At 45.9% G+C, this 26535-nt stretch overlaps 1 protein-coding gene across 3 annotated transcripts in view; it reads right to left on the reverse strand.

Annotated features, from left to right (window-relative positions):
* The window catches only part of RNF157 (ring finger protein 157), a 74851-nt gene that overhangs the window by 21253 nt on the left and 27063 nt on the right, over positions 1-26535 (reverse strand). For all 3 annotated transcript variants that reach the window (XM_055575188.1, XM_055575190.1, XM_055575189.1), the window contains 6 exons: positions 5799-5887; positions 3711-3857; positions 2520-2637; positions 1894-1960; positions 1565-1608; positions 1097-1144 (listed from right to left, as the gene is read on the reverse strand). In XM_055575188.1, coding sequence (XP_055431163.1) covers positions 1097-1144; positions 1565-1608; positions 1894-1960; positions 2520-2637; positions 3711-3857; positions 5799-5887 — 513 coding nt within the window. The remainder of the gene's footprint in view (positions 1-1096; positions 1145-1564; positions 1609-1893; positions 1961-2519; positions 2638-3710; positions 3858-5798; positions 5888-26535) is intronic.

Raw genomic sequence — 26535 nt, forward strand, 5'->3', positions numbered from 1 at the left:
TTGACCTCACTAAGGGCGGAGAGCGCTTAGTACTTCAAAGAATGAAGAACTAGAATTTCATGAACCTACAGCCTGTTTTACACAGAGAAGTAAGTCAGAAAGAGAAAACAAATATATTAACTCATGTATATGGAATCTAGAAAAATGACATGGATGAACCTATTTGTAGGAAAAGAATGGAGACGCAGACATAGAGAATGGACTTGCAGACCCAGGAGGGGAAGAGGAGAGTGGTATGAATGGAGAAAGTAACATTAACATATATACACTATCGTGTGTCAAACAGAGAGCTGGTGACAAGCTGCTCTGTAACACAGGGAGCCCAGCCTGGTGATGTGGGGTGGGGGCAGGGGAGGGAGGCGCAAGACGGAGGGGATACATGTATGATTATGGCTGATCTGCGTTGTTGTATGGCAGAAACCAACACAACATTGTAAAGCGATTTTCCTCCACTTAAAAACATTTTTTAAAAAATGAAATTAAAAAAAAAAAAAAGAATTTCAGATATTTGTCGGCCATCGTGGGGGAGGGAGGCTTCCTTCGCATCTCAACCGAGGCGTACCCCACCCCACACTCGACCGCCCCTCACCCTCCACATGATGAGCCACCCTCGCTGGGTGAAGCCGCTGACTCCAGTCTCCCCTCCTGCCCTCCACGGCTCTCCCCCGCCTCAGGGGTCAGGGCTCCCAGCAGACACCTGCATAACTTGCCCGTCATCCTGAAAGGGGGCAGGTGGCCAGCAGACTTTGAATTTGAGAAATGTTGGGACACATTAAGCCAAGAGCTCTAATTGGCCCTGAATCAGACCCTGATAGTTTATTCTTTTAGCTGGAAATGTTAGTTTCTCAGCCTGGCCTTTTCAATGAAAAGAGTTCTCCCTAAACCTAATGTCAGGAGACAAATCTCGTCCTTTCAGGCCACCCAAGTCGTTTCTAACACAGAAAAGCATCCCTTTCTGCTTTTCTTCTTTGATTAAAAAAAAAAAAAAGGCCGGGAGGTGGGAAGAAGAGCGCTTAGCAGAAGAGTGGGGAGAGAGAGAGAGAGACAGAGAGCAAAGTGGGGAAACACCAACAGTCCCCGGCCCTCGAATACTTACCACTTGTTTCTGTTTGAGGGGCTTGACACAGAAAGTGCCATCTGAGTGCTGGAGGGAAAACACGAAAACACAACAGTTATGACGAAGAAGAAGGGAGACCAGCTGTTCTCCTGTTACTTCTCTCAATTAGGCATATTCTTGGATCCCCCCAGCCCCACCCCCCGGAGAGTGGAATGACAGACTCCTCATTCTAGAAGGGTCCTCAAGCATGTAGTCTAGCCCTTCCGATTTAAGAAGACAAAACGAGGCCTAAGGAGTCGAGGGGCATTAGCAAGCTGGTGGCTGAGCTGGAACTTGGCCCTCTGTGGCCCTGGGTGTGCAAGGGGGTGCTTCCCCCGGCTTCTGGCAGCCTCCCAGCCAGACCCGCTCTGCCGAGCCCAGGCAGCCAGAGAAAGGGCCTCCACGTGTCCTCGGAGGAGAGACAGAGCAGTGTGTACCAAAGCAAGGCCCATAACGTCACCCACTGACCTTTTCAAAAGTGCCCAGCAGGACGTGGCAATGGCCAAAATACTCTGAAAGAAAGAAAGGCACACGGATGGGGAAGAAGACAGCTAATGATACAGCTTGACCCCACCCACCTTCCCCGAGCCCCTGTGACCTTCTGGCTTCACAGCAAGGGGCAGGTTAAGTCACCCAGTAGGACTGTCAGTGCCTGAGGAAGCTGGGAGCAGGAGGGTGCCGGGATGTGGAAACTGACGCCCACGGAGGAGCCTTGTGGATCTGAGGCCGCAGTTGCTGCCAGCCTGCCTGCCGCAAACGGGCCCACGTGCAGCCCAGAAGACGGGAAGCACCCGTACCATCGCCTTCATCCACCACGGCATGGACCACCAACGGGTAAACCTCTCTGTCTAGGTCGAAGCCAAGCTGAAGGGAAAGAAAAGAAAAAGCGAGGGAGGAGGGGGCCTTACATCCAAACGGCACAGTTACCCACCAGAAAGGGAGGCCTTAACTTCATCGTAGCTCTTCACCCGTCAACCTGGTGACTACCTGGAGTTTAGTCTCTAAGTCGTGTCCCACTCTTGCAACACCATGGGCGTTAGCCCACCAGGCTCCTCTGTGCCTGGGATTTTCCAGGCACACATCCTGGAGTGGGCTGCCATTCCCAACTACCTAAGTCCATTGAGTTGAAGGCTACCAGTCTCTCTGTAAGAAACCTCATAGATGTAAAGGTTGCTAACCTGTAGGTCTTTCCTTTGGGCACGGCTTTCTCAAAATATCCTAGGTTAATGGGGCTGCTCTGGGATAAAAATTAGATGTGTCCTTCCCAGGGCACGAAGTCATTAGAAGGCTGAAGGGGAGCACGCCTTTGAGCACCAGGGCCGGTCCTGTGCTGCCGGTCGGGGTCCCGAGGAGCTCCCGCGCCCTGCAGGTCTGTGCGTGGAACCTGCCCTGCGCTTTCTCCCGGCGGCCGCCGGCTGCTCACCTCCTCTTCCGCCCACTCGGAGGGGTCCACCGTGTGCGAGGGCAGGCAGAACTGCTGGCATACCCCGCGCTTGTAGTGCACCGTCTCCGACTGCAGGCTGTTGTCTTTGGGGATGTAGCTGTTGGTCAAAGTGGGAAGCAAAGCACAAGTTACCGTCTGGCCCAGAGGATCTGATGGTTTCCTCTGTTCCGTGTCTGCTGTCAATTATCAACAGCCTCTCAGTATAGAGTGGAACAGAAAAAAAAAAAAGATCTCCTTATAATTTCTTTTCTTTGCCCTTGCTTGGTGATGTTATTGAAGTTATCTATTTAGGGACTTCCCTGTGAGGGCTTCCCAGGTGGCGCGAGTGGTAAAGAATCTGCCTGCCAATGCAGGTGACGCAAGAGACTTGGGTTTGATCCCAGGGTTTGATCTCCAGGTCAGGAAGATCCCCTGGAGGAGGAAATGGCAACCCACTCCAGCATTCTTGCCTGGAGAATCCCGTGGATAGAGGAGCCTGGCGGGCTACAGTCCGTGGGGCCACAAAGAGTCGGACATGACTGAGTGACTGAGCGTTGGTGGTTCAGTGATTAAGAATCCACCTTCCAATGCAGGGGACGCAGGTTTGATCCCTGGTCAGGGAACAAAGATCCCACCTGCTTTGGGAAAACTAATCCTCCTGCTGCAATGAAAAGATCCTGTATGCTGCAGAAAAGATCCTGCCACAGCTAAGACCTAACACAGCCAAAAATAAATAAGTAAATAAGTAATTTTTAAAAGGTATCTATTCAACCCACATATCCACAGAAATGTAGCTTAAAAGATTTTTAAAATATTTATTTATTTGGCTGTGCTATGTCTTAGTTGGGGTATGCGAGATCTAGATTCCCTGCCCAGGGATTGAACCCCGGGCCCCCTGCATTGAGAATGTGGAGTCTTAGCCACTAGACCAGGAAGTCAACCCAGCCTAATTGATTTCTAACAGCATCGTGATGACCTGAAGGAATATGCTGGTACTTGTCACTGTACCAAGACAGCATAGTTTGAAGAGAAAAAGTCAACAAGTAAGACTGTGTGAGTAAGAAAATCCAAATTCAGGAACAGTTCTCACCTGCGTGTAGAAAAAGAATGTTTTCCTCCGCAAGGGAGCGCATCAGGCATGGACCCTGGCCTGTGTGGGAAGGACGTGGCTCCCCGGCCCCTCATTCTTACCTGGCGATGCCATTCTGGAACTCTTCGGTGGCCTGATAATAGATGGTGATGGCCACCCGAGCATCCGTGTCGAAGGTGAACTCCACGTTGTAGTGGACTTTGGCTCTGCCCACCTCTTCCCCGGGGGTCTTCACTTCCTCAGCACATCTAGAAAACCACAAAGACTTGGCATTCGGGGGCAGCCTGTTAACATGTTTATGGTGATCTTTTTTCTTTTCCTTTTCTTTTGGTGGGATCCTAGCTCCCTGATCAGAGATTGAACCCACGGCCCCTGCAGTGGAAGCAAGGAGTCCTAACCACTGAACCGCCAGGGAATTCCCTTCTTTTTCTATTTTATACAACTTTATTTATTTGTTTATTTTAATGGCTGTGCTGGATCTAGTTGCAGCATGCAGACTCTGAGTTTCGGCATATGGGATCTAGTTCCCTGAGCAGGGATGGAAGTCGGGCCCCCTGCGTTGGATACCTGAGTCGTACCCACTGGAGCACCAGGGAAGTCCCTTCTCTTCTTTTTTTTAACTGAATCTACTGTGGGCTACCCTCCATGATCACACACTTAGGCCTCTACCCTCATTTTGAATGACGGCAGAGCACCCTGTTGGTCCTCTGGGGGGGATTTAGGCAACTTCTGATACTTCATGGTGCCGCCGTTAAGCGCCTTGTGCGTTTGCCAGACTTTTTAAAAAAATAGCTTTTACTTTAATCAAAGTTACTCATGCCATTGTTCAAATAGTTTCCACAAGGCTTGTGACAAAAACGCAGCGGGTCTCTTTCTGCCCGTTTTCCGCTTCTTCAGAGAAAACCGCCTTTCCCTCCGCAGCTGACTGTTTTTGGCATTTACCTGCATGTTTTGAAATAACAGGCTCAGGTTACTTTTTCAGCGTTAGGCGTTGTCTATTGACTTTCTACTATGGGAACAAGGCTTTCTTTTTTAAAGTTCTTTAAAAGTTATCATTTATTGATGTCGGTGCTGCGTGCGGGTCCTTCCAGTTGCGGTGGCTGCTCTTGCTGCAGAGCCCAGGCTCTAGAGCGTGGACTCGGTACTTGCGGCGCACGGGCTTCACTGCCCTGTGGCAGGCGGGATCTTTCTGGACCAGGGACTGAACCTGTGTCCCCTGAGCTGGCAGGCAGATTCTTAACACTGAGCCACCAGGGAAGTCCCAAGACGTTCTTTCCCTTCCTTCCCTCTGCTCCACACAGGGGTGCTCCCCAACAAAGTGCATCATGATTTTGTTAGCTCAGTACATCTTCCTCTATACAAATGTGAGTCTATCAACATTACTCACAGCTCAGCCACAGAGTAATCTCTAATCATTTTCCTTTTCCTGCATAAGCTTTTATTAGAGTTTGTGCTCTTTTTTCTTTCTTCCCCAGCTGCTTAGTTCTCTATGCATTAACTACCAATTCGAACCCAAACTCTTGGTGGACAGACTTGCTATCTGGAGGGCAGCATCGGTTTAAAAATCATACTATCTCCGGGACTTCCCTGGTGGTACAGCAGTAAGACTCTGAGCTTCCACTGCAGGGGGTGTAAGTTCAATTCCTGGTTGGGGAACTAAGATCCCACAAGCCACATAGTGCAGCCAAACACACACACACACACACACACACTATCTCAGAGATAGCACAAAGAAGGCAGATGCTGATGATAACTAACGATGACAATGGTGATTAAACAGCAAACCCAGGGTGCCAGAGGAAAGGCACACGAGATTAAGAACAAACCAAAAAGTAAATATAAGCAGGAAAATAAGGACTTCCTGTGCCAAGTTCAAATATCCCATTTTCACACAGGTTTGTCCAGGTATCTGCAAAATTCACTTTCTCCCCCAACAACTCTTTTGTTTTGGACAGTTCATCAGGTTGGGATAACCACGATGGCTTTCAGAAAAGAGAAGGCTCCTCACCAACACTGACTGTCTCAGAAAGTTGTGAACGATCCAGGCGCATCTCATGCAAGCAGCCCATGGCCTGGAGGCCGGGCTCTGGGTCTGGCAGAAACAGTTCTGTGGGTCCCCTGGGGAGTCGGCTGCCCCTGCCTGAAGAAGGGCCCCTGGAACCTGGCCCCAGCTGGGAACCTGAACTTACTTGACGAGTCTTAGTGTGTCCTTTCGGATGTTGATCAGGCTCCTCAGAGTCTTCACTGGTTCTTGGGGAGGAGGGGCTGCATAAGGAAACTGTGTCAGAGACAAAGTGGGAGAAGACAGTGTGTTTAGAAAGACGGATCACCATAGTAAGTGAACCTGCTCAAGGTCATAGCTGCTGGGAGGGCAGGGTGGGAGCCTTCTGGCGTCCAGAATGCTACATTTATCTGCCTTTCCCATTAGATGAAGCTTATGTGAGTCAGCATTCAAAATGTGGACAACTAATAAAAGCTCCTGCTGCAGTTCCAAATACCATGCAACACATGGTGGCCGAGTTAATCACAAAAGGCTTTTCCGCCTGACCTTACACCACGCGGAGCCGGACCTGCAAGGTCCTTCGGCGAAGCTGCATGGTGTCTGAAGAATTTAGGAACTGCAAACACAAAAGAACCCCAATGTGTGTACACTGAAGGCCCGCAAACAGTGAAAAACAAATTTCCTCTGCAGCTGATCATATAAAGCAGAGGGTTTTTAGAAAATAAACAAACAAACAAAAAAAAACCATGAGCCAGGAGCTCTTCTAGAGTTATCAAAGGTTTTCAATTGTCCATCGTTTACCTTACACTTTCACTCTCTCTCCCCGTTTAGACATCTGGGTTTGGAGTTGTGAGGTGATAACAATGAGGAAATAAGAAAGGGGAACACACTAAAACATTTAATTGGGAATTGCTTGGAGAAGATGAATCAGGGTGATCTACAATGCTCCTGGTATTCTTATAATATCACTTGGGCAGTAAACATTTTTTATATACAGTTTCCCGAAAACCTACTAGTGTTTGAAGCTTTGCAAAAACGTGGCCCTCCTAGCTCTGAAGAGTCTGGTCCCTTCTGCTGCTTTCAGAAAACTGAACATCCACACGAAACTCTATGCTTTCATGGATTTTTGCTGACTATAACTGTTTTACTTGGGAAATATAATTGAATCTATGGTATTATACATCTGATTTTGTATATTCAGTGTGATCGCTGATACTTCATGTGTATGAATGTGACCCTTAAGAGAATACATTGAGGGACTTCCCTGGTGGTCTGGGCCTCCCTGGTGGCTCAGATGGTAAAGAATCTGCCTACAATCCAGGAGACCCGGGTTCTATCCCTGGGTCGGGAAGATCCCCTGGAGAAGGGAATGGCTACCCACTCCAGTATTCTTGCCTGAAGAATCCCATGGACAGAGGAGCCTGGCGGGCCCCAGTCCATGGGGTTGCAAAGAGTTGGACATGACTAAGCAACTAACACTTTCTGGTGGTCTACTGGCTAAGACTCCACGCTCCCACTGCAGTTCGATCCCTGGTCACGGAACTAGATCCCACATGCCGCAACTAAAGATCCAGCATGCCACAATGAAGACGGGGTCTACTTTAATCAATTCCACATTATTCAATGTTTCCAGTTGGGGTTTTACTTTTTTTTCCCTTAAATGTCACGGTGAATGCCTTGTCCCTACATTTCTGCGTGCCTGCTTGATTATTTCCTTAGGACAAATTCCTAGAAGTGGAATTACTGGATCAAAGAGTAAGCATATTTTTAAGACTCTTAAAACTATGTTGCCAAATTGTTCTCCAGAAAGCTAATTTCAACATTGCTCTCCTGCATGCAGCGTATCAGGAGGCTTTTATATAGGAAAGCTGAAATCCTGGTTCAAACCCCATCTGTGGCCCATTTCTCCACCCCACCCCCGACCATTTTGCTGGGCTGTCACACTAAAGGAATTTAAAACAATTCTTAAATAAGCTTAAGCAAAAAGTAATTAGGCAGGAAATCCCGACACAAATGCTTGTCTATTCTAAAGCCAAAATAAATGACTTTGGGATTAAAATTTTTTTCTGGAGTAGCAAAGTTAATCATATTTATTTGCACGGGTATTTGAGAGTTATCCATAACTTCTACCTGAATTAAAAAAAAAAAATTAGAGGTTCTCCCTTCATTCTTTGCCCCTTCTCCACACCCTCCCCCCAAAGAAGAAAAACAAAAGGAAAGGGTGGGGGGAAAGCTAGTGTTCCTCATCTCCCACTTAGAATATAACATCTGATGATAACTGGCAATGGAATGCAAATTATTCAGCGCTCAAGGAAAGACATCCCGGGATCAACTGTTTATATAGACAAAACTATCCTTTGTAGTGGGCTTCCCTGGTAGCTCAGTGGTAAAGAACCTGCTTGCCGATGCAGGAGACTCAGGTTCAATCCCTGAGTCGGGAAGATTCCCTAGAGAAGGGAATGGCTATCCACTCCAACATTCTTGCCTGAAGAATCCCATGGACAGAGGAGCCTGGCAGGCTACAGCCCATGGGGTCGCAAGGAGCTGGACATGACTGAGTGACTAAGCATACAGCCTTTATAGTATAATTAAATCCATGCTTACATTTTAGCTCTTTACCTCTCTCCCCCACCACAAAAGAAAACCATTGAAAATCTCTTTAGGAGAAACTAACCCGGTTTGTAGGCTCCTACCTACCAAAGCTTCTGCCTTAGCAGCCTTTCATTAACCCAATCAGAGTCTTATCCGCAACCCTCAGTGCTGGGTGTAAAGAGAGACTTCAAGTGGAAAAGACAACGTCCTGCTCTTTCAGGAAGCAGCATATAAGGAAGATCATATTGCTACACAAAAAAACGGAACATTAAGCAGAGAAAAGCCAAACAAAAGGGCAACTATAAGGAAGTTACTGTTTCTGGCTGAGGTACTCTGGAAGGCTTCACGGAGGAGGTTGTATAGCACTCAGCCACAGAAACTCTTTCAATGAGTTCCCAGGGGTTGCTGAAGAAGACTTTGTGAGCACAAAGCTCATTGGCCTTTTATCCTGGTGTTCAGTTTCCTTGTACATTTTTCTTACACCAGCCAGGCGCCACCTGGTGACCGAATGTGGAATTGCCAGTTTACAGAGATCTGATATGGATATGAACATGTGTGTACATGTTCATGGAGAAGGCAATGGCACCCCACTCCAGTACTCTTGCCTGGAAAATCCCATGGATGGAGGAGCCTGGTAGGCTGCAGACCATGGGGTCGCGGAGAGTCGGACAAGACTGAGCGACTTCCCTTTCACTTTTCACTTTCATGCATCGGAGAAGGAAATGGCAACCCACTCCCGTGTTCTTGCCTGGAGAATCCCAGGGACGGGGGAGCCTGGTGGGCCGCCGTCTATGGGGTCGCACAGAGTCGGACACGACTGAAGCGACTTAGCAGCAGCAGCAGCAGTACATGTTCATCCCTGAATATTCACTGGAAGGACTGATGCTGAAGCTGAGGCTCCAATACTGTGGCCACCTGATGCCAAGAGCTGACTCTTTGGAAAAGACCCTGATGCTGGGAAAGACAGGGAAGGAGGAGAAGGGGGTGACAGGGAATGAGATGGTTGGATGGCATCACTGACTCAATAGACATGAATCTGAGCAACCTCAGGGAGACAGTGAAGGACACAGAAGCCTGGTATGCTGCAGTTCATGGGGTCACAGAGAGTCAGACACGACTAAGCAACTGAACAACACCACCACAACACATATGTATATATTTATACACACATATGTGTATGTGTATATCAGCCATGTATCCTAAATTTTCTAGCCATCCTAATTTCAAATATTTTGTTAAACTACCCCCTACTTTTGCACATTTTTGTTGTAAAAAAATATGGTCCCAGTGCATATGAGATTACAGAACATCTTACTTCAGTTGTAAATTATTGGGTGATTCCCAGTAGTCTGTAAAAGGGACTATAATCCAGTCATAAAAATGAATAATTAATTTAAATAAAAAGGGTTTTCAAAGGTACACAATTTGCTGACATTTGCCATTAACTTTGGGCCTGACCACACACCCACAGAGCAGCCTGGATATGGCCTGCAGGAGCTCACTCAATGGCTCCTGGGTCCTTTAGACTTGCCCCCATCACTTTTAAAAAACTGCCTATTAATTTATTTTTGGCTGTGCTGGGTCTTCGTTGCAGCCCCTAGGAGTTTTGGTGCATGGGCTTAGTTGCCCTGTGGCATGTGGGATCTTAGTTCCCAGACCAGGGATCGAACCCGAATCCCCTCCACTGGCAAGTGGATTCTTAACCACAGGACCACCATGGGGGTACCCGCCCCAATCACTTGTTGAAGCACTTGCTTACTTTCTGGCACAGAAAGACACTCCAGGTTCACCTTCTGCTTTTCTGTCCCCTTCCTCGAACCCCATGTCTCCAAGGAGCCCTGGTTCCTTTCTAGAGAAGTCTATCTCAGACCATCATGCATTCACTAATCTTTTATTGATGGAACACCTGCTCTATCTCCAGTTTTCACTCTTACAAACAATCACACAATACACATTCCCTGAAAAGAAACTTAATAGGAAAAAAGGGAGAGGGACATAAAAGAAAAACAAATGAATACAACCTAACGCAGTTTTTTATTTACGAAGCAAAAAGCCCCGAATGCCAAAAATCTGCTTCTGAAGAGAAAGGAAATTATTTTTAGACAAACTATGATGAAAATAGAAAAGTACTGATTTTATACATAGCAGACATGTAACACTTGTGTCAGAGAAACAAATAATAGTTAATATGGAAATCAACATCTGGGGTCATATGAATAGCTCATTTACAGCACTCTTTTACATAAGTGCTTGCTTTTATAGATTTTAGGGCTTTTCTATTTAAATTTCAGTTCCTTTTTATTTGATGTTTGGTTATTTTCTCAGCCTTCTCTACTTCCCCTCTTCTCAGTTACACAGTGTGTCTAAAACTTTACCAGTGGATATTTTTAGACTGGTGATATTTCAGAACATTTTCTTAAGATCCGTGTTGGGGAGAACAGTTTACTCTGGTTGAAAGCTGTGAAATGAATACAAATTTCCCTATTTAACCAGCTGTAGCCCTGGGACAGGCTGTATTGTGCCTGCTGTCCACCAAAACGTCAATGAGCTATATTTACAGCAGTAAAACCCCTTTACATTAATTTTCCATCCAATCCTCATGAGGAATCAATCACTTGTGTAGAAAGGCTGGTAACCACAAAGCTGACAAGATGTGAAAAGACATCCTTTCCACTCAAATTGAAGATGTGAGGGAGACACCGAGAGGGGGTCACAAGGTCACATCTTTGACCTTGACTCAAAGATGCTCTGTGTTCAGGTCTGGTTACCAAAGGAATCCCTCCAAGAGGGCAGTCTATTTATAATCTGTTAACTCTTCTGCCAGGCCCCCTGGCAAGGGGCACACAGGACCAATGTCCTGGCTACATGATATCGCCTCTCAGGTTGACCTTTCCAAAATACTTAAGCCCTACTATGGGTATGCCCAATAACCCAGTTCTCTCTTGACAGGTGATGACAGAGCATGAAAGATCCACTGCAGAGAAAAGCACCCATCACAAAATCGCCCAGGTCTCCATTAACAACCATCACAGACCCATTTTCTCCCTCTATTATGATCTGGGTCTTGACTCACATTGCTCAGGAGTACTCAGACCAGGCAATGGGTTCTGTGCACTCTGACATCAAGTGCATCAAATATGTGGTTTTGATCACAAGTGAAACCTACTTGACTTCCGGTTCCTGACTTTTAGATACAGAGGGTTCTGCCTAACACCGGCTAATTTTAAGGAGCATTAAAAGGGGAAAAAAAGGGCTTTTAGTAAAGCAGACACCGTCATCTTTTCCCTCCAGTTAAGTTGGTAAATAATGACTAATCATCAGAGAAATGACTCCCTTCAGACCATCATTCTATTCTAGATGCCTGACTTTCAGATTTCACCTGGTCAGGAGACTGGTAACTTAGTCTACAAATAAGAATTCACTTTTAAGTAAGAGATTTCAAGATGCCTAATCCTGTATGTAAAAAATGTGCCCAGAAGGATAAGCACCAGCATCAGCCAAAATAGACATTTTAAAATACACAACATGTTTTTTTCCCAAAGAAGCATATGAATTTTTTTTTTTTACATGAATGTTCTAATGCCACCAAGCGTTAGTTTTCCAGTCTTTTTTTTTTTTTTCTAACACAGAGGCATTTTCAAAAGGCCAATTATTAAGAAGGCCAAGTGGACTAAAGTCTTCCCCAGTCTATATTTCAAAACTAAAAACTGGGTCTTCCCTGGGGGTCCAGTGGCTAAGACTCCGCACTCCCAATGCAGGGGGCCTGGGTTCAATCCCTAGTCAGGGAACTACATCCCACATGCTGCAATGAAGATAGAAGATCCCGCATGCTACAACTAAGACCTGGTACAGACAAGTAAATAAATATTTAAAAACCTAAACTCAAAACTAAGTTGATGTTCAAGTTGAAAAACTCCAAGCTGCCCACCTGTGCCCCTCCTGAAGTATACTGACTGTAAACTACCTATATAAGATTCAAGATCAATTACAAGAGTTTCAAGTCTCCATCTCTCAAATTGCTAGAAGGGAAATATGCTCTGAGGTCTGCTATTGTGTACGGCCACACCACCCTGAATGCACTTGATCACATCTGAAGTCTGCTGTGTTAGAAATCTCAGCTTTTCAGGGACTTCCCTGGTGGTCCAGCAGTTAAGACTTGGCCTTCCAATGCAGGAGGTGGGGGTCTGATCCCTTGTCAGGAAGCTAAGATCCCACATGCCTCGTGGCCAAAAAACCAAAACATGAAACAGAAGCAATATTGCAACCAATTCAAAAGACTTTAAAAAGAATGGTCCACATTTTTAAAAATCTTGGAAAAAAAAAAAAAAGGAATCTCAGCTTCAGAAAAAGAATAATAGTATGAAATATAGAAACAGTTAAGTTTATACAGATTTCTAAGCCAATTCCCTGGTAGCTCAGTCGGTAAAGATTCTGCTTGCAATGCAGGAGTCCAGGTTCGATCCCTGGGTTGGGACGATCCTCTGGAGAAGGAAATGGCAACCCACTCCAGTGTTCTTGCCTGGAGAATCCCATGGACAGAGGAGCCTGGTGGGCTGCAGTCCATGGGGTTGCAATAGTCAGACTTAGTGACTAAATCACCACCAAGCCAATCAAATACAGAATTCTAAGCCCAGGTGAGGTCTGTTATCTTGGCTAAGCTACATATTTGCAGATACAGCCTCAGGCTTAGGAAGAAGGCCATTAGTGACTCAAAAACTCTAATAAGATTTTATTTTGTTTAGTCAATCATGAGATATGGAAATCCCATATAATTAGAACAAAATAGCATAAAATAAAAGCCTATAGCATATGTCTGATAGTTTTCATTTCTAAATTGTTAATATTAAGATCTGTAATTTGTAGCTAATTTAACAAGGCACCATCTGCTTCATTTTGTCTTGCTAAGCCTCCAAAAGTTTTGAGAGCTCTGATTATTCTTCAGTCACTCCTTAATAACAGTGATTAGCCAAGGCTATATAAACCAACTGAACTACTTTCTCTGGTTTACATATTAAATATATTATAGTGAGACCTGCTGCTGCTAAGTCACTTTAGTTGTGTCCGACTCTGTGCGACCCCATAGGCGGCAGCCCACCATGCTCCCCCGTCCCTGGGATTCTCCAGGCAAGAACACTGGAGTGGGTTGCCATTTCCTTCTCCAATGCATGAAAGTGAAAAGTGAAAGGGAAGTCTCTCAGTCGTGTCCGATTCTTAACGACCCCATGGACTGCAGCCTACCAGGCTCCTCCGTCCATGGGATTTTCCAGGCAAGAGTACTGGAGTGGGGTGCCATTGCCTTCTCTGATATTGAGGCCTAAGGTCACTTAAAGTCTGTCCATAATGAAATCTAGAGCTAGAAGTATAAATCTTATATCCTAGATGGTGAATCTCAGGACAAACTACAAATATTTATAATATATCAAGTCTAGAGTCCAGCCTCAAGGCTGATTCACGTCACAGGCTTCTCTCTCATCCTATGTTCCATCCTTAACCTTTCTTTGACCTCCTACCTGAGATCTCTGTGTCCCTCCATCTGTTACCTGTCACCTCTCATTCATCCTTGTAAATCTCCACTCCTCGAACCGCATCCTTCAGCCCTTCCAATTTTCCTTCCAATTTTCTCAGCAACCACTTCTCTCTGTCTCTTATGCTTTTTACTGATTTCCTGCATGCTATTAAGACCCTGGGCTTCTGATCATCTTTCTGGGCTTGTCAGAGGTAATTCCAGTTCATCAAGTAAAAGAAGGTGTCCTAGCATTAACCATAAGCTTTCTGAGACTAAAAATAGCCAAGTTCCATGTTTAAACATAGTGCAAGGCAAAAATGGTGCAACAGCTAATAATTTTCCAAGAAGTAATACACAGCCATAAATCTTAGCATGGTTAGTCTGGCTCCTAGGCTTATAATTCTCAGCCTAGTCAATTAATACAAAGATTCTTTAAGCACTAGTTAATAATCTGCCAAGAAAGCAGAGCCCGAGGATTAAGTGGGAAGTCAAAAGTTCAGCAAGAGGATTTAGTAACTAGCTTCTAAACAAATAAATTATGGAAAAGGAAAGACTTATAGTGGGTAAGCCTGACAGACACCCACCTTGACTAAGCGATCAAGGTTGCCATCACTTCGAGTAGCATGAACTACTGTGTGCCTCTGACCTGATGCAATGAGAAGGGCACTTAGATCTGTGGTGTTCTTCCTCCAAAACCGTAATTCTAATCTAATCACAAGAAAACCCAAACTGATGGGAGATCTACAAAATATCTAACTAGTGCATCTCAAAATTGTCATGGTCATGAAAAACAAGGAAAAACAGAAACATTGGATGAGATAAAGGAGACATAACAACCAAAGGTAATCTGGAACTACAAAAAAGACATTAATGGAAACACTGGTGTACTCCTAATAAAATCTGTAGCTTTGAAAAATAGTAATGTTACTATGCTAATTTTTAGTTTGGATAAATGCTTCATGGTTGTATAAGACGTTAACATCAGAGAAAGCTGGGTGAAGGGTATACCAGAATTTCCCACTACCTTTGCAGTTCTTCTGTTAAGGATAAAATTATTATTGTTATTATTTGGGCTGTGCAGAGGGGCATGTGGGATCTTAGTCCCCCGACCAGGGTTGAACCTATATCTTCTACAGTGGAAGTGCAAAGTCTTAACCACTGGACTGCCAGAGAAGTCCTTTTCCTTTTGGTATAAAATTATTAAAAAAAAAAAAAAAAGGAAGGGAGGAAGTTAAGCAAGAGAAAGGACGAGAAGGAATGGAAAGCAGAGGATCTCAAAACGGAAGGTGGACCTGTCTTGGATCTTGTACTAGCGGCTGTGCAACTTTACACAAACCGCTGTACCCTAAGTCTCCACTTGCTCATCAGTAAAATATGCCTGATAATAGCTGCCTTATAATTTGAGAGAGTAAAGGTTACATTAATCAAGGTCCAGTCAGGAAAACAAACCACCCCAGGTATTTTAACAGAGAATTTAATAGAAGGAACTGGTTAAACGGGCACTGGAGAACCCAAACAAAAAAGGGGACACGGAGCTGACACAGTCACCTCGGGGAGTCCCCAGTGCTGAGGGGACCAGGGGGAGAGGTTGGGGCTATCAGATCTTAGAGGCTCCCAGAAGCTGGCACCTCTGGGTACCACCCTTCCTCCTCCTCCAGGCCTGCAGACTCTCTTGGCAGAGCCTGGAAGTGGAGAGACCTGGGAGAAGACTTCCCCAACATTACCCCTGCTCACCTTAGAGGGTGATTTGGGGCTGGGAGAAAACAGCTGGACTGTTAACGGTGAAATAACTGTAGACTGTCAATGGCACGCACTTACTACTATCATCATTTCTATTAAGTGCCTGGGCTAACTGTTTTTTGGGCTGTACCTCGTGGCTGTGGGATCTCAGTTCCTCACCAGGGGAGGAACCCCCTGCTCCCTGTGGTAGAAGCTCAGAGTCTTAACCACTGGACCGACAGGGAAGTCATCTCTCTCTCGTTCTTTAAGAAACCATTTAACAAAAAAAAAAAAAAAAAAGAAACCATTTAACAGTCTGGGTTAGCAGAGGACATGCACCTTTGGTATTAAAAGCATTTACATTTTTAATAAATGGAAACTATGGAACTACATTCTATTCTATAATTATAGCAACCTTTACCGCAAAGCCCACTTTGTCAGACCTCTCTTCTAAAGATAAAGCACACGTCTGATTCATTTCTGTAATAATCAGAGCTACTATTTTAGTTGAGTGAAATAAGTGTGCCATTCAGGGATGCTATCCACATATAACCACATTATTTGACTCAGAAGTCTTTGACTTTTATAGACTTTTGTGAAAAAAAAAAAAACCCACACACCACACTTTTCTTACAATGTAAGGTCATTTTGGATCTCTTTAAAAGCTGAAAAAAATTAACCAAATTTTTCTTTGAAATGCAACACAGATACCTGTAGTTTCCCGTAAGCCGGGGTGGACCCTGACAACAGGAAGCAAGAGGTGAGAGTGTGTACTTGGTTTCAGTATGTTTCAAAGAAATTTCGAGGAAATTCCTACAACACAGAAGCTTTAGTTTCACTGTTGAAAACCGCAGCAGTTCTCTGTGCCCTGGTTTGTTAAGAGACACAGCCTTAAACAACAAACCCAAAGCTCCAGCGTTTAGCAGCACTTTCCAAGTCAGCAAAACTTATGTCACAAAGTAAAGTTTCTTAGAACTTCTGGAAGCTCAGTCTACACTTCATTTATCACTTCCCCTTTTGTGTGTATGCGTCTGAGCTTCCTGCAAGATGATAAACTCGAGGGCAAAGTCTATGCTAGAGACATCGTTGTATCACCCAGAGTGACCAGACCAGCACACATAAATGATTACAACGGGTATCTGTAAAATGAAGACACGAATAAAGTCTTCAGAGAAGCACAGTGTGTGCCCATGGTGAGCACCTGGAGTTTGAATATTTGCCCTAAAAAGAGGTTGGCACAATTAATACTCACAAAATACTTAAAAAACAGACTGCGTGTTTTTTATTTTATTTACTCTTAATTGAAGTATAGTCGATTTGCAATGTTGTGCCAATCTGCTGTATAGCAGAGTGATTCCGTTTTACCCATATACATACTTTTTTTTTTTAATTGGAGGCTAATTACTTTACAATATTGTGGTGGTTTTTGCCATACATTCACATGAATCAGCCATGGGTGTACATGTGTTCCCCATCCTGAAACCCCCTCCCACCACATTCTTTTTCTGTTCTTTTCTTTTTCTTTTTGGCAGCACTGCTTGGCTTGAAGGATCTCAGTTCCTGGAGCAGGGATTGAACCCAGTGCAGAGCAGTAAAAGCACCAAGCCCTAACCACCAGGCGATGAGGGAATTCCTTGCCACGTGCTTTTTGTGTTTTGGTTTTGCCGGCACCACGCGGCATGTGGAATCTTAGTTTCCCAACCAAGGATCAAACCCACGTCCCCTGCATTCAAAGTACGGAATCTTACCCATTCGATTGCCAGGGAAGTTCCTGCCATGTGCTTTTTAATACAGGCTTTATGGAACAATATTTTTTAAGTTCAACCAGGAGCTAAGATCCTCTGGTCCTGCCAGTGAGCTGTGTGCAAGCATGAAATGAAAGAATACAAGTGAAACAATTTGATAAGACACCAGGAGGGAAGATCCAAGTTCTTGCTTCTATTCTCGGGTGAGTAATTTAACATCTGTGGCATCAGTTTCCTTATCTGTAAAATGGGATTTACAGCCCTTATCGATCAGGTGGGGTAAGTAGTAAGAAGATAATGAAAGTCACTCAGTGGTGCCTGACTATCTGCAACCCCATGGACTATACAGTCCATGGAATTCTCCAGGCCAGAATACTGGATTAAGAGCAAATAGAAAATGTTCTAAAAATCACACCGTGCTATGAAAATATAGGTTATCACTGTGGTGCTGGAGAAGACTCTTGCGAGTCCCTTGGACTGCAAGGAGATCCAACCAGTCCATCCTAAAGGAGATCAGTCCTGGGCGTTCATTGGAAGGACTGATGCTGAAGCTGAAACTCCAATACTTTGGCCACCTCATGCGAAGAGTTGACTCATTGGAAAAGACCCTGATGCTGGGAGGGATTGGGGGCAGGAGGAGAAGGGGACAACAACAGAGGATGAGATGGCTAGATGGCATCACCAACTCGATGCACATGAGTTTGGGTGAACTCTGGGAGTTGGTGATGGACAGGGCGGCCTGGCATGCTGCGATTCATGGGATCACAAAGCGTCGGACATGACTGAGCGACTGAATTGAACTGAACTGAAGTGATCATTAGTGATGATTATTTGTGACAATATTATTTTCTTTAAAAAAAATTCTACCTGTAATGCCATTTTGAACTCTTGGAAAAAAGAATACACAAATTATCAGCAGTTAGATAAGTATCTCTTATCCATGAATCCCAAAACACTTGGAGTAAATACAGTTAAGGACACATCTCACTTTTACCTGGGAGAATGACTGCATATCTTTCACATAGGCTATTGGAACTGAACCTCCTGGGAACAGCACCCAGCCTCCCCGCGTAGGCATAAAAATTCTTACCACAGTGACTGGAAGGCTCTCTGAGATCCTCAGTTTATGATTAGAAGGACATGAGAGACACGGTCTAAGGTAAAATGAGAGCGGAGCTAACTTGCCTCTTGTCTGCTGTGACCCTAGTGGTCCAGCGCACAAGCGTGATCTCTGCACTCAATTCAAAGCAACCATGAACCAGTGAAGAACACAAAGCTCAGGTCTGAGACAATCTGCTTGCATTCTGCAGGGAGACTCAGGCACCCGCTGGTGGGGAGCTGGGACCGACCCCTCTGGCTGAGGGCTGCTGATGGAGCAGCGGAGCTGACCTGTCCCTGCTCCCACCAGCGCATGCACGCGGTGTCTCGGGGACTCCTTGTTATACATCCACACACAGGGGCTCCCCGGACCACGTGGAGACCAGGCTGCAGAGGGCGCTGGCATGTCTGTGAACTCCTCCTCCTTTTTAAGACATTCCTGCTTTTTCTTAAAGTCAGGTTTCTCAGAGAATACATCAGAGGATCTGACAGTCCCGGGGACCCGGGGACATGGGGTACGGCTGAGGCGAGGGAGCTCTGTGAAAACTGACAGCTAAATAAAAGGGCTTCGAAAGGAAGCTTGCTGAGACCAGTCAGCCCCTTCCTCGAGGATCTCCCAGAAACCGGCCACCAGGCTCGCTCCCCTCTCCACCCCTGTGGCCCTCAGGCTGGACGTAAGTGGATTCTTTACTGCAGAAACTGGATACGGTCACCTGATTTGCAGCGCCATGAGAAACGGGTGGACAGCCTGTTCCACAGTCGGTGTTGGGTCAATTTAAACAAAAAAAAAAAAAAAAGGAAAAGAAGCTTGGCCCTGGGACTTCCCTGGTGGTCCAGTGGCTGACTCTGAGCTCCCAAGCTCCCAGTGCAGGGGGCCCGGGTTTGATCCCTGGCACCCCACTCCAGTACTCTTGCCTGGAAAATCCCATGGATGGAGGAGCCTGGTGGGCTACAGTCCATGGGGTCGCTAAGAGTCGGACACTACTGAGCGACTTCCCTTTCACTTTTCACTTTCATGCATTGGAGAAGGAAATGGCAACCCACTCCAGTGTTCTTGCCTGGAGAATCCCAGGAACGGGGGAGCCTGGTGGGCTGCCGTCTATGGGGTCGCACAGAGTCGGACACGACTGAAGCAACGTAGCAGCAGCAGCAGGTAACTATGCTGCAACTAAGATCCTGCTTGCCACAACTAAGACCAGAGTAGCCAAATACATAAGTACCAAAAAAAACCCCAAAAAAGAACCTTGGCCCCTACTTCACAGCACACCCCCAGGTCAATTCCAGGTGGATGACAAGCCTAAATGTGAAAGGTCAAACAAAGTTGTTAGAGGAAAACCAAAACATCTTCATGATTTTGGTATTTGAAACATTCCTTAAATAGGATACAAAAAAGTTCTACCATATAAGAAAAAAGTGGATAAACTGGACTACATTAACCTTTAGAACTTCTGCTCAACTAAAAATACCATGAAAAGAATGAAAAAGGCATTGAACTTCAAAGCTGCTAAGAGACTAGGTCTTAAACACTTTCTCACCACAGAAAAGAAATAAGAACGGCATGCCCTCAGGTGGGTATTAGCAGCCGCGTTTGGTGGTAATCATATTGCAATATAAAAATGTGTCAAGTCAACAGGTTGTTCACCTCACACTAACACAATAGTTACCTGTCAATTATGTCTCAATAAAATGTATTTGTTTATTTTATTTTTGGCTGCATGGCTTGTGGGATCTTGGTTCCCTGACCAGGGATTGAATCTGGGCCACAGCAGTGAAAGCACCGAATCCTAACCACCAGGCTACCAGGAAACTCTCATAAATAATTTTTTTAAAAGAGACAGTGAAAAGCAAGCAGAGACTAGGAGAAGATATTTGCAATGTATTTATCTGAGCAAAGACTCATGCCGCCCTGTTATTTCCTTCCTAAGGAAGAAAAAGCAGCTGCGCTAAGAAAAAAGGTTTGAACTGACACTTTTCCAAGGATGGATCCAAATGGCCACTAAACACATGTAAAGGTGCTCAGGCTCACTGGGACTTCCCTGGTGGTTCAGCGGTTAAGACTTCACCTCCCAATGATGGGGCTATGGGCTGGATCCCTGGTCAGGGGACTAAGGTCCCACATGCTTCATGGCCAAAAAAATAAAAATAGAGCAGAAGCAATATTGTAACAAATTCAAGAAAAGACTTTAAAAATGGTTCACTTCAAAAAAAAAAAAAAACTAAGGAAAAAAAAAAAAGTACTCAACCTCTTGTGTCATCCAGAAAATGGAAATCAATTGTGCATTCCCACCAGAATAGCTAAGATGAAAAAGATGGAAAATAATGAGGTGCCAGGGACCCCAAACACTCCTAGTAGGAGTAAAATTGGCAGAGTTGCTTTGGAAAACTGTCTGGCAGAGTCTTCTACAGCATACTGGGTGCCCCAGCAATGCCAAGCATGAGCATACACCTAACAAACATGCATGCATATGTTGAACGAAGGCTTCCCTGGTGGCTCAGATGGTAAAGAATCTGCCTGCAATGCTGGAGACCTGAGTTCAATCCCTGGGTTGGGCAGATCGCCTGGAGAAGGGAATGGCCACCTACTCTAGTATTCTTGCCTGGAGAATCCCAGTGACAGAGGAGCCTGGCGGGCTACAGTCCATGGGGCTGCAAAAGAGTCGTGTGACTAAGCAAGTAACACTTTCACTTTCATGCTGAACAAAATTCATACAATAGAAGGTTCACAGCAGCAGGGCAGGGGGTACAAAAGGCCAGCCCCCTGTCCTCGAGATGGGGGGATTCTGTGGTGCAAGCTGCACTCCAGAGCTTTTCCGAGGGACCAGGCTGGAGCTAGACTCTGCCAAGACCACACTGTTGCTGATTATGCTCCCCTGCACCATCTGGCTTCCGTTTTACCTCTTCTCCAAAGAGCATTCCTTCAATAAACAGTTTTCATAAAGATCTCCAATGCAGGTTTGCTTCCAGAGAGTCTGCCTTAGAACAGGTGGCATCAGACGTTGCCTATGGAAGTGGACTCGGCAGGTGGGATTCTGGAGGTGGTGGGTCGTTCACCTGCCAGATGGTGACGTGGACCCATCAGTGGGGTGAAGGTCCCTGGGGTCCTATGACCTGTGGCGGGGGTGGGGGGCGCACACTGACCAGTTTCATGTCTCTGGTACTGGAGATGCAGAAGAAACAGCCACAAGAAGCACCGTGGGACTGGGTGGCTGATATTAAAAATCATCTGTCCAATGAAAACGGAAAAAGACAATCTCAGATATGACGACGTGAAGCCAAGTATGACAGACGGCCTAAAAGCACTCACCCCCCGCAGGCACAGCACCTGATATTAAGGAGTGGCAGAACCAAGAAGAAGGACTTCCCTGGCGGTCCAGTGACTAAAAGAGTCTGCCTGCCAATGCAGGGGACACGGGTTCGATCCCTGGTCCAGGAAGTTGCCCTGGAGCACTAAGCCGGTGCTCCACAACCACTGAGCCTGCGCACCCTAAAGCCTAAGCTCCACAAGAGAAGCCACTGCAATGAGAAGGCCAAGCACTGCAACTAGAGAGTGACCCCCGCTCCCTGCAACTAGAGAAAGCCTGCAAGGCAACATAGACCCAGCACAGCAAAAAAAAACTAAGAAGGGTGAACTCAGTCCAGGCAAGGCTGTTACATCAAAGTCAAGGCCCTGATGGAAAGGCGTGAACTCTAAGGCTTGAGATGGGGATGTGTGTTGTGCTAGGTCATTCAATCGTGTCTGACTCTTTGCGACCCCATGGACTGTAGCCTGCCAGGTTCCTCTGTCCATGGAATTTTCCAGGCAAGAATACTGGGGTGGGTTACCATTTCCTTCTCCTTGCATCCCTTGCATTGGCAGGCAGGTTGTTTTACCACTGAGTCACCTGGGAAGCCTCAGGATGGGGGTGTCTGTGTCTATTTACTTGAGAACCTCAAACCCCAGATTACCTGGGCCCACAAAGCGGCTGACTCCCTCTCCTTGGAAAACAGAGGAATCCCCCTTGCTTGAAGACCACAGCGGCAGTCTCAAATAAGACAAGCCTCTTACAAGACACTGCCTGCCCTACTCAGGACTGCCCCCACCTCCCTCCTGGCCACTAGACCATAATGAGGGTGAAATCTCAGCATCACCCAATGGGGTTGCTGGGATCATCATTCCAAACACCCCAGGGGATCGGGCTAACGTGCACAGAGGCAGGAGCTGAAAGGATGCGTGGGTCCTGCGGTATCAGTCAGGGGTGCGGAATATAAAGCAGGATGGGGAAGAGCCGCTGAGGACATCCTCCCAGGAACACCCTGGCAAACGTCAGGGTCTCATGTGCTGGGGCGGGGGCCTTCTTAGGAGCCTGGAAGAGCAACAGTGAAGTGAAAGTGAAGGTCACTCAGTCGTGTCTGACTCTTTGCGACCCCATGGACTACAGCCTGCCAGGCTCCTCTGTCCATGGAATCCTCCAGGCCAAAATACTGGAGTGGGTAGCTGTTCCCTTCTCCAGAGGATCTTCCCAACCCAGGGATTGAACCCAGGTCTCCTGCACTGCAGGCAGATCGTTTTCCCTCTGAGCCACCAGGGAACCCCAGAAGAGCAATGGACCACACTAAATGATTCCAGAACTGGCACAGCACTCTTTGGAAAAACAGACCTTGTGGTCACTGGGACCTCAGAGTGAACCCAACGGTGTGGCTCAGGGCCCCCCGCCACCCTCCTGCCCTGTCACACCAGTGGAATCCTTTCCCATCCCACAACCTGTCACCTACAGAAACTCAGCTCCATAAAACAGAGGTCTCAGGGTGGAAAACCAGCACAGAAGTCACTTTAAAAATCCCTTCTTAGTGCCAAGTACTGTAGCAAACCCTTGGACTCAACCAACTAGCTTTCAAAGCTGTCTTTTTATTTTCCAAAGGTGGAGCTAACATTACACATACCGTTAAGTCTCTTTATTTTAGGCTTTTATTTACCTAAAACATAATCTATCCTACACTGCATGTAAAAGGAACCAGCATGGGACCTAGAGGAGCTGGCGTACTAGAAAGGGTCTGCCACATACAGCAGGAAAAGCCATGAGCCGGCTGTGTCCTTTGAGAGGGCCGGGCACACAGTCTGAGTACCAAAGCCTAGAGACTACACTGATTCTGCCTCACAGATCAGGCCCTCTTCTTCTTCTTCTTCTTTAGATTTATTTTAGTTTGGGCTGTGCTGGCTCTTCCTTGCTGCTTGGGCTTTTTCTCTAGTTGCGGTGAGTGGGGGCTACTCTCTAGTCGTGATGCACGGGCTTCTCATTGTGATAGCTTCTCTTGTAGTGGAGCGCGGGCTCTAGGCTGCAAGGGCTTTAGTAACTGCCACACGAGGGCTCAGTGGTTGAGGCTCTCCGGCTCCAGAACACAAGCTCAGTAGTTGGGGCACAGGGGCTGACTTGCTCCACGGCATGTGGGATCTTCCCAGACCAGGGATCAAATCTGTATCTCCTGCATTGGCAGGCAGATTGGTTACACTGAGCCACCAGGGAAGCCCCTTCTTTTTTTTTTTTTATTTACTTATTTATTTATTTGGCTGCACCAGGTCTTAGTTGCAGCGTGCGAACTCTGAGTTGTGGCATGCAGGATCTAGTTCCCTGATCAGGGAGCCAGCTCAGGCCCCTCTGCACCAGGAGTGCGGAGTTGTAGCCACTGGCCCACCAGGGAAGTCCCTAAACACTGTTCCTGTTCCTTGTTCATCTCCAGCAACGTTTCTTCTCTAGGGAATTTTCTGTTTTCCTTTTTCTCGTAATTTCAGGTTACCTTGCCACTCCTTTCTACACCTCTAATTCCATAAGACTATACCTTGAACCCGACATACCAGACAGATAGAATCACAGTCTCTGTCTTGAATCTTTCAGCGATGCACTAGATCCAATATAAGCAAAGTCCTAGTTCACTAACCTCAGCCAGTGAAGCACCTTTATGTGAAGAAAGGAGCAAACTCAGTGAGTGGTTTTCGCATTAAAAAGAGAAGACATCTAGACAGTAGTTTCCAACTAACTTCCCCAAGATACTTATTAACTACCATGGGAAAGATGGTAATGCTTCTGTGGAGAAATCCACAGTGAATTATATCTCGGCAAAGCTGTGACCAGGGTCCCGCACAGGGCGGACTGCCAAGGTGCTGGCAATGCTTCATTTCTTGATCTGGGTGGTGAATCCAAGGGTGTTTGTTTATAGTTTCTTTAACAGTAGATATGTGGTTTATATACTTCCATACAAATATTTCACAACTCCCAATACAAAAGTTAAAATTAAAAAAAAAAAAAGAAAGTAAATTAAAAGCAGATGGCTTTTGTTTCCAGAAAAGAAAGCTTAAAAAGAAAAAAAGGAGCAGGTGGCAGAACAGTCATTGTCAGCTGACCTGACATCTTTGGGACACTCCTCCTCATCACTGGGACCTCACAGTGAACCTGACGGTGTGTTCAGGGCCCCCCGCCACTCTCCTGCCCTGTCGCACCAGTGGAACGCTTTCCCATCCCACGACCCGTCACCTACAGAAACTCAGCTCCATAAAACAGAGGTCTCAGGGTGGAAAACCAGCACAGAAGTCACATTAAAAATCCCTTCTTCGTGCCAAGTACGATAGCAAACGCTTGGACTCAACCGATTAGCTTTCAAAGCTGTCTTTTTTATGTTATAATTTATTTTCCAAAGGTGGAGCTAACATGACACACACTCTTATTTTTTATGCTTTTATTTACCTAAAACATAAATCTGTCCTACACTGCATGTAAAAGTAACCAGCATGGGACTTCCCTGGGGGTCCAGTGGTTAAGAATTCACCTTTCAAAGCAGGGGGCACAGGTTTGATCCCTGAGTAGGGAACTAAAGCCCCACATGCAGTGGAGCAGCTAAGCCCACAGGCCACAGCTGCTGAGCCCCAGTGCCACAGCTAGGGTCTGTGCACAGCAATGCAAGCTCCTGTGTGATGTAACGAAGACCCCATGTGTCTCAACTGAGACCCAATACCATCAAATAAATAAATACATTTTAAAACAAAAGTACCAGTTTTTTAATGTTATCTCTGGAATCAAGAGACAGTTGAAGCTAACTCTTGAATAAAATCTACAATTTGGTTATAGTCCTTCAGTATTTGGAAATACAATAGGATGGCATCTGCACACTGCAAAAGTCTTTGTTTGCACATTCAATATTTATTCACTAAGTGGTAGGATTGCAGCCATGAAATTAAAAGATGCTTACTCCTTGGAAGGAAAGTTATGACCCACCTAGATAGCATATTCAAAAGCAGAGACATTACTTTGCCAACAAAGGTCGGTCTAGTCAAGGCTATGGTTTTTCCTGTGGTCATGTATGGATGTGAGAGTTGGACTGTGAAGAAGGCTGAGCGCCGAAGAATTGATGCTTTTGAACTGTGGTGTTGGAGAAGACTCTTGAGAGTCCCCTGGACTGCAAGGAGATCCAACCAGTCCATCTTAAAGGAGATCAGTCCTGGGTGTTCTTTGGAAGGAATGATGCTAAAGCTGAAACTCCAGTACTTTGGCCACCTCATGCGAAGAGCTGACTCATTGGAAAAGACCCTGATGCTGGGAGGGATTGAGGGCAGGAGGAAAAGGGGACAACAGAGGATGAGATGGCTGGATGGCATCACGGACTTGATGAATGTAAGTTTGAGTGAACTCCGGGAGTTGGTGATGGACAGGGAGGCCTGGAGTGCTGCGATTCATGGGGTCGCAAAGAGTCGGACATGACTGAGTGACTGAACTGAACTGAACTAAAGCGGTAGGCAGCAACTTTCCCTAAAAGAATGCATTTGAAATGATTTCTTCATCTTTATTAAGAATTACAAGCTAACATAAATAGAATAGGTCACTCAGATGGTAAAGAATCTGCCTGCAATGCAGGAGACCTGGGTTCAATCCCTAGGTTGGGAAAATCCCCTGGAGAAAGGAAAGGCTACCCACTCCAGTATTCTTGCCTGGGAAATCCCGTGGACAGAGACTGGCAGGCTATACAGTCCATGGCATCGCAGAGAGTCCAACACGACTCAGCGACTAGCACACATCTTAGCCCAAAGCCAAGGGGTAACGACGAAAAACGAGTTACATTTCAAAACTGAAGATGTACAATAATTTTATTTACATAATTTCTAAAAGTGAATCGTCCTCTTCCCTAGGCCAATAGTGGCATGTGTGCCTTAAAGATGGAATGTAACACTCATGTTCTTAGCAGTATTATTCACAACAGCCAAGAGGAGGAAGCAACCCAAGTGTCTATTGACAGATGAA

This window comes from Bubalus kerabau, chromosome 4, assembly GCF_029407905.1.
Source record: "Bubalus kerabau isolate K-KA32 ecotype Philippines breed swamp buffalo chromosome 4, PCC_UOA_SB_1v2, whole genome shotgun sequence".
NCBI classification, from domain to species: domain Eukaryota; kingdom Metazoa; phylum Chordata; class Mammalia; order Artiodactyla; family Bovidae; genus Bubalus; species Bubalus kerabau.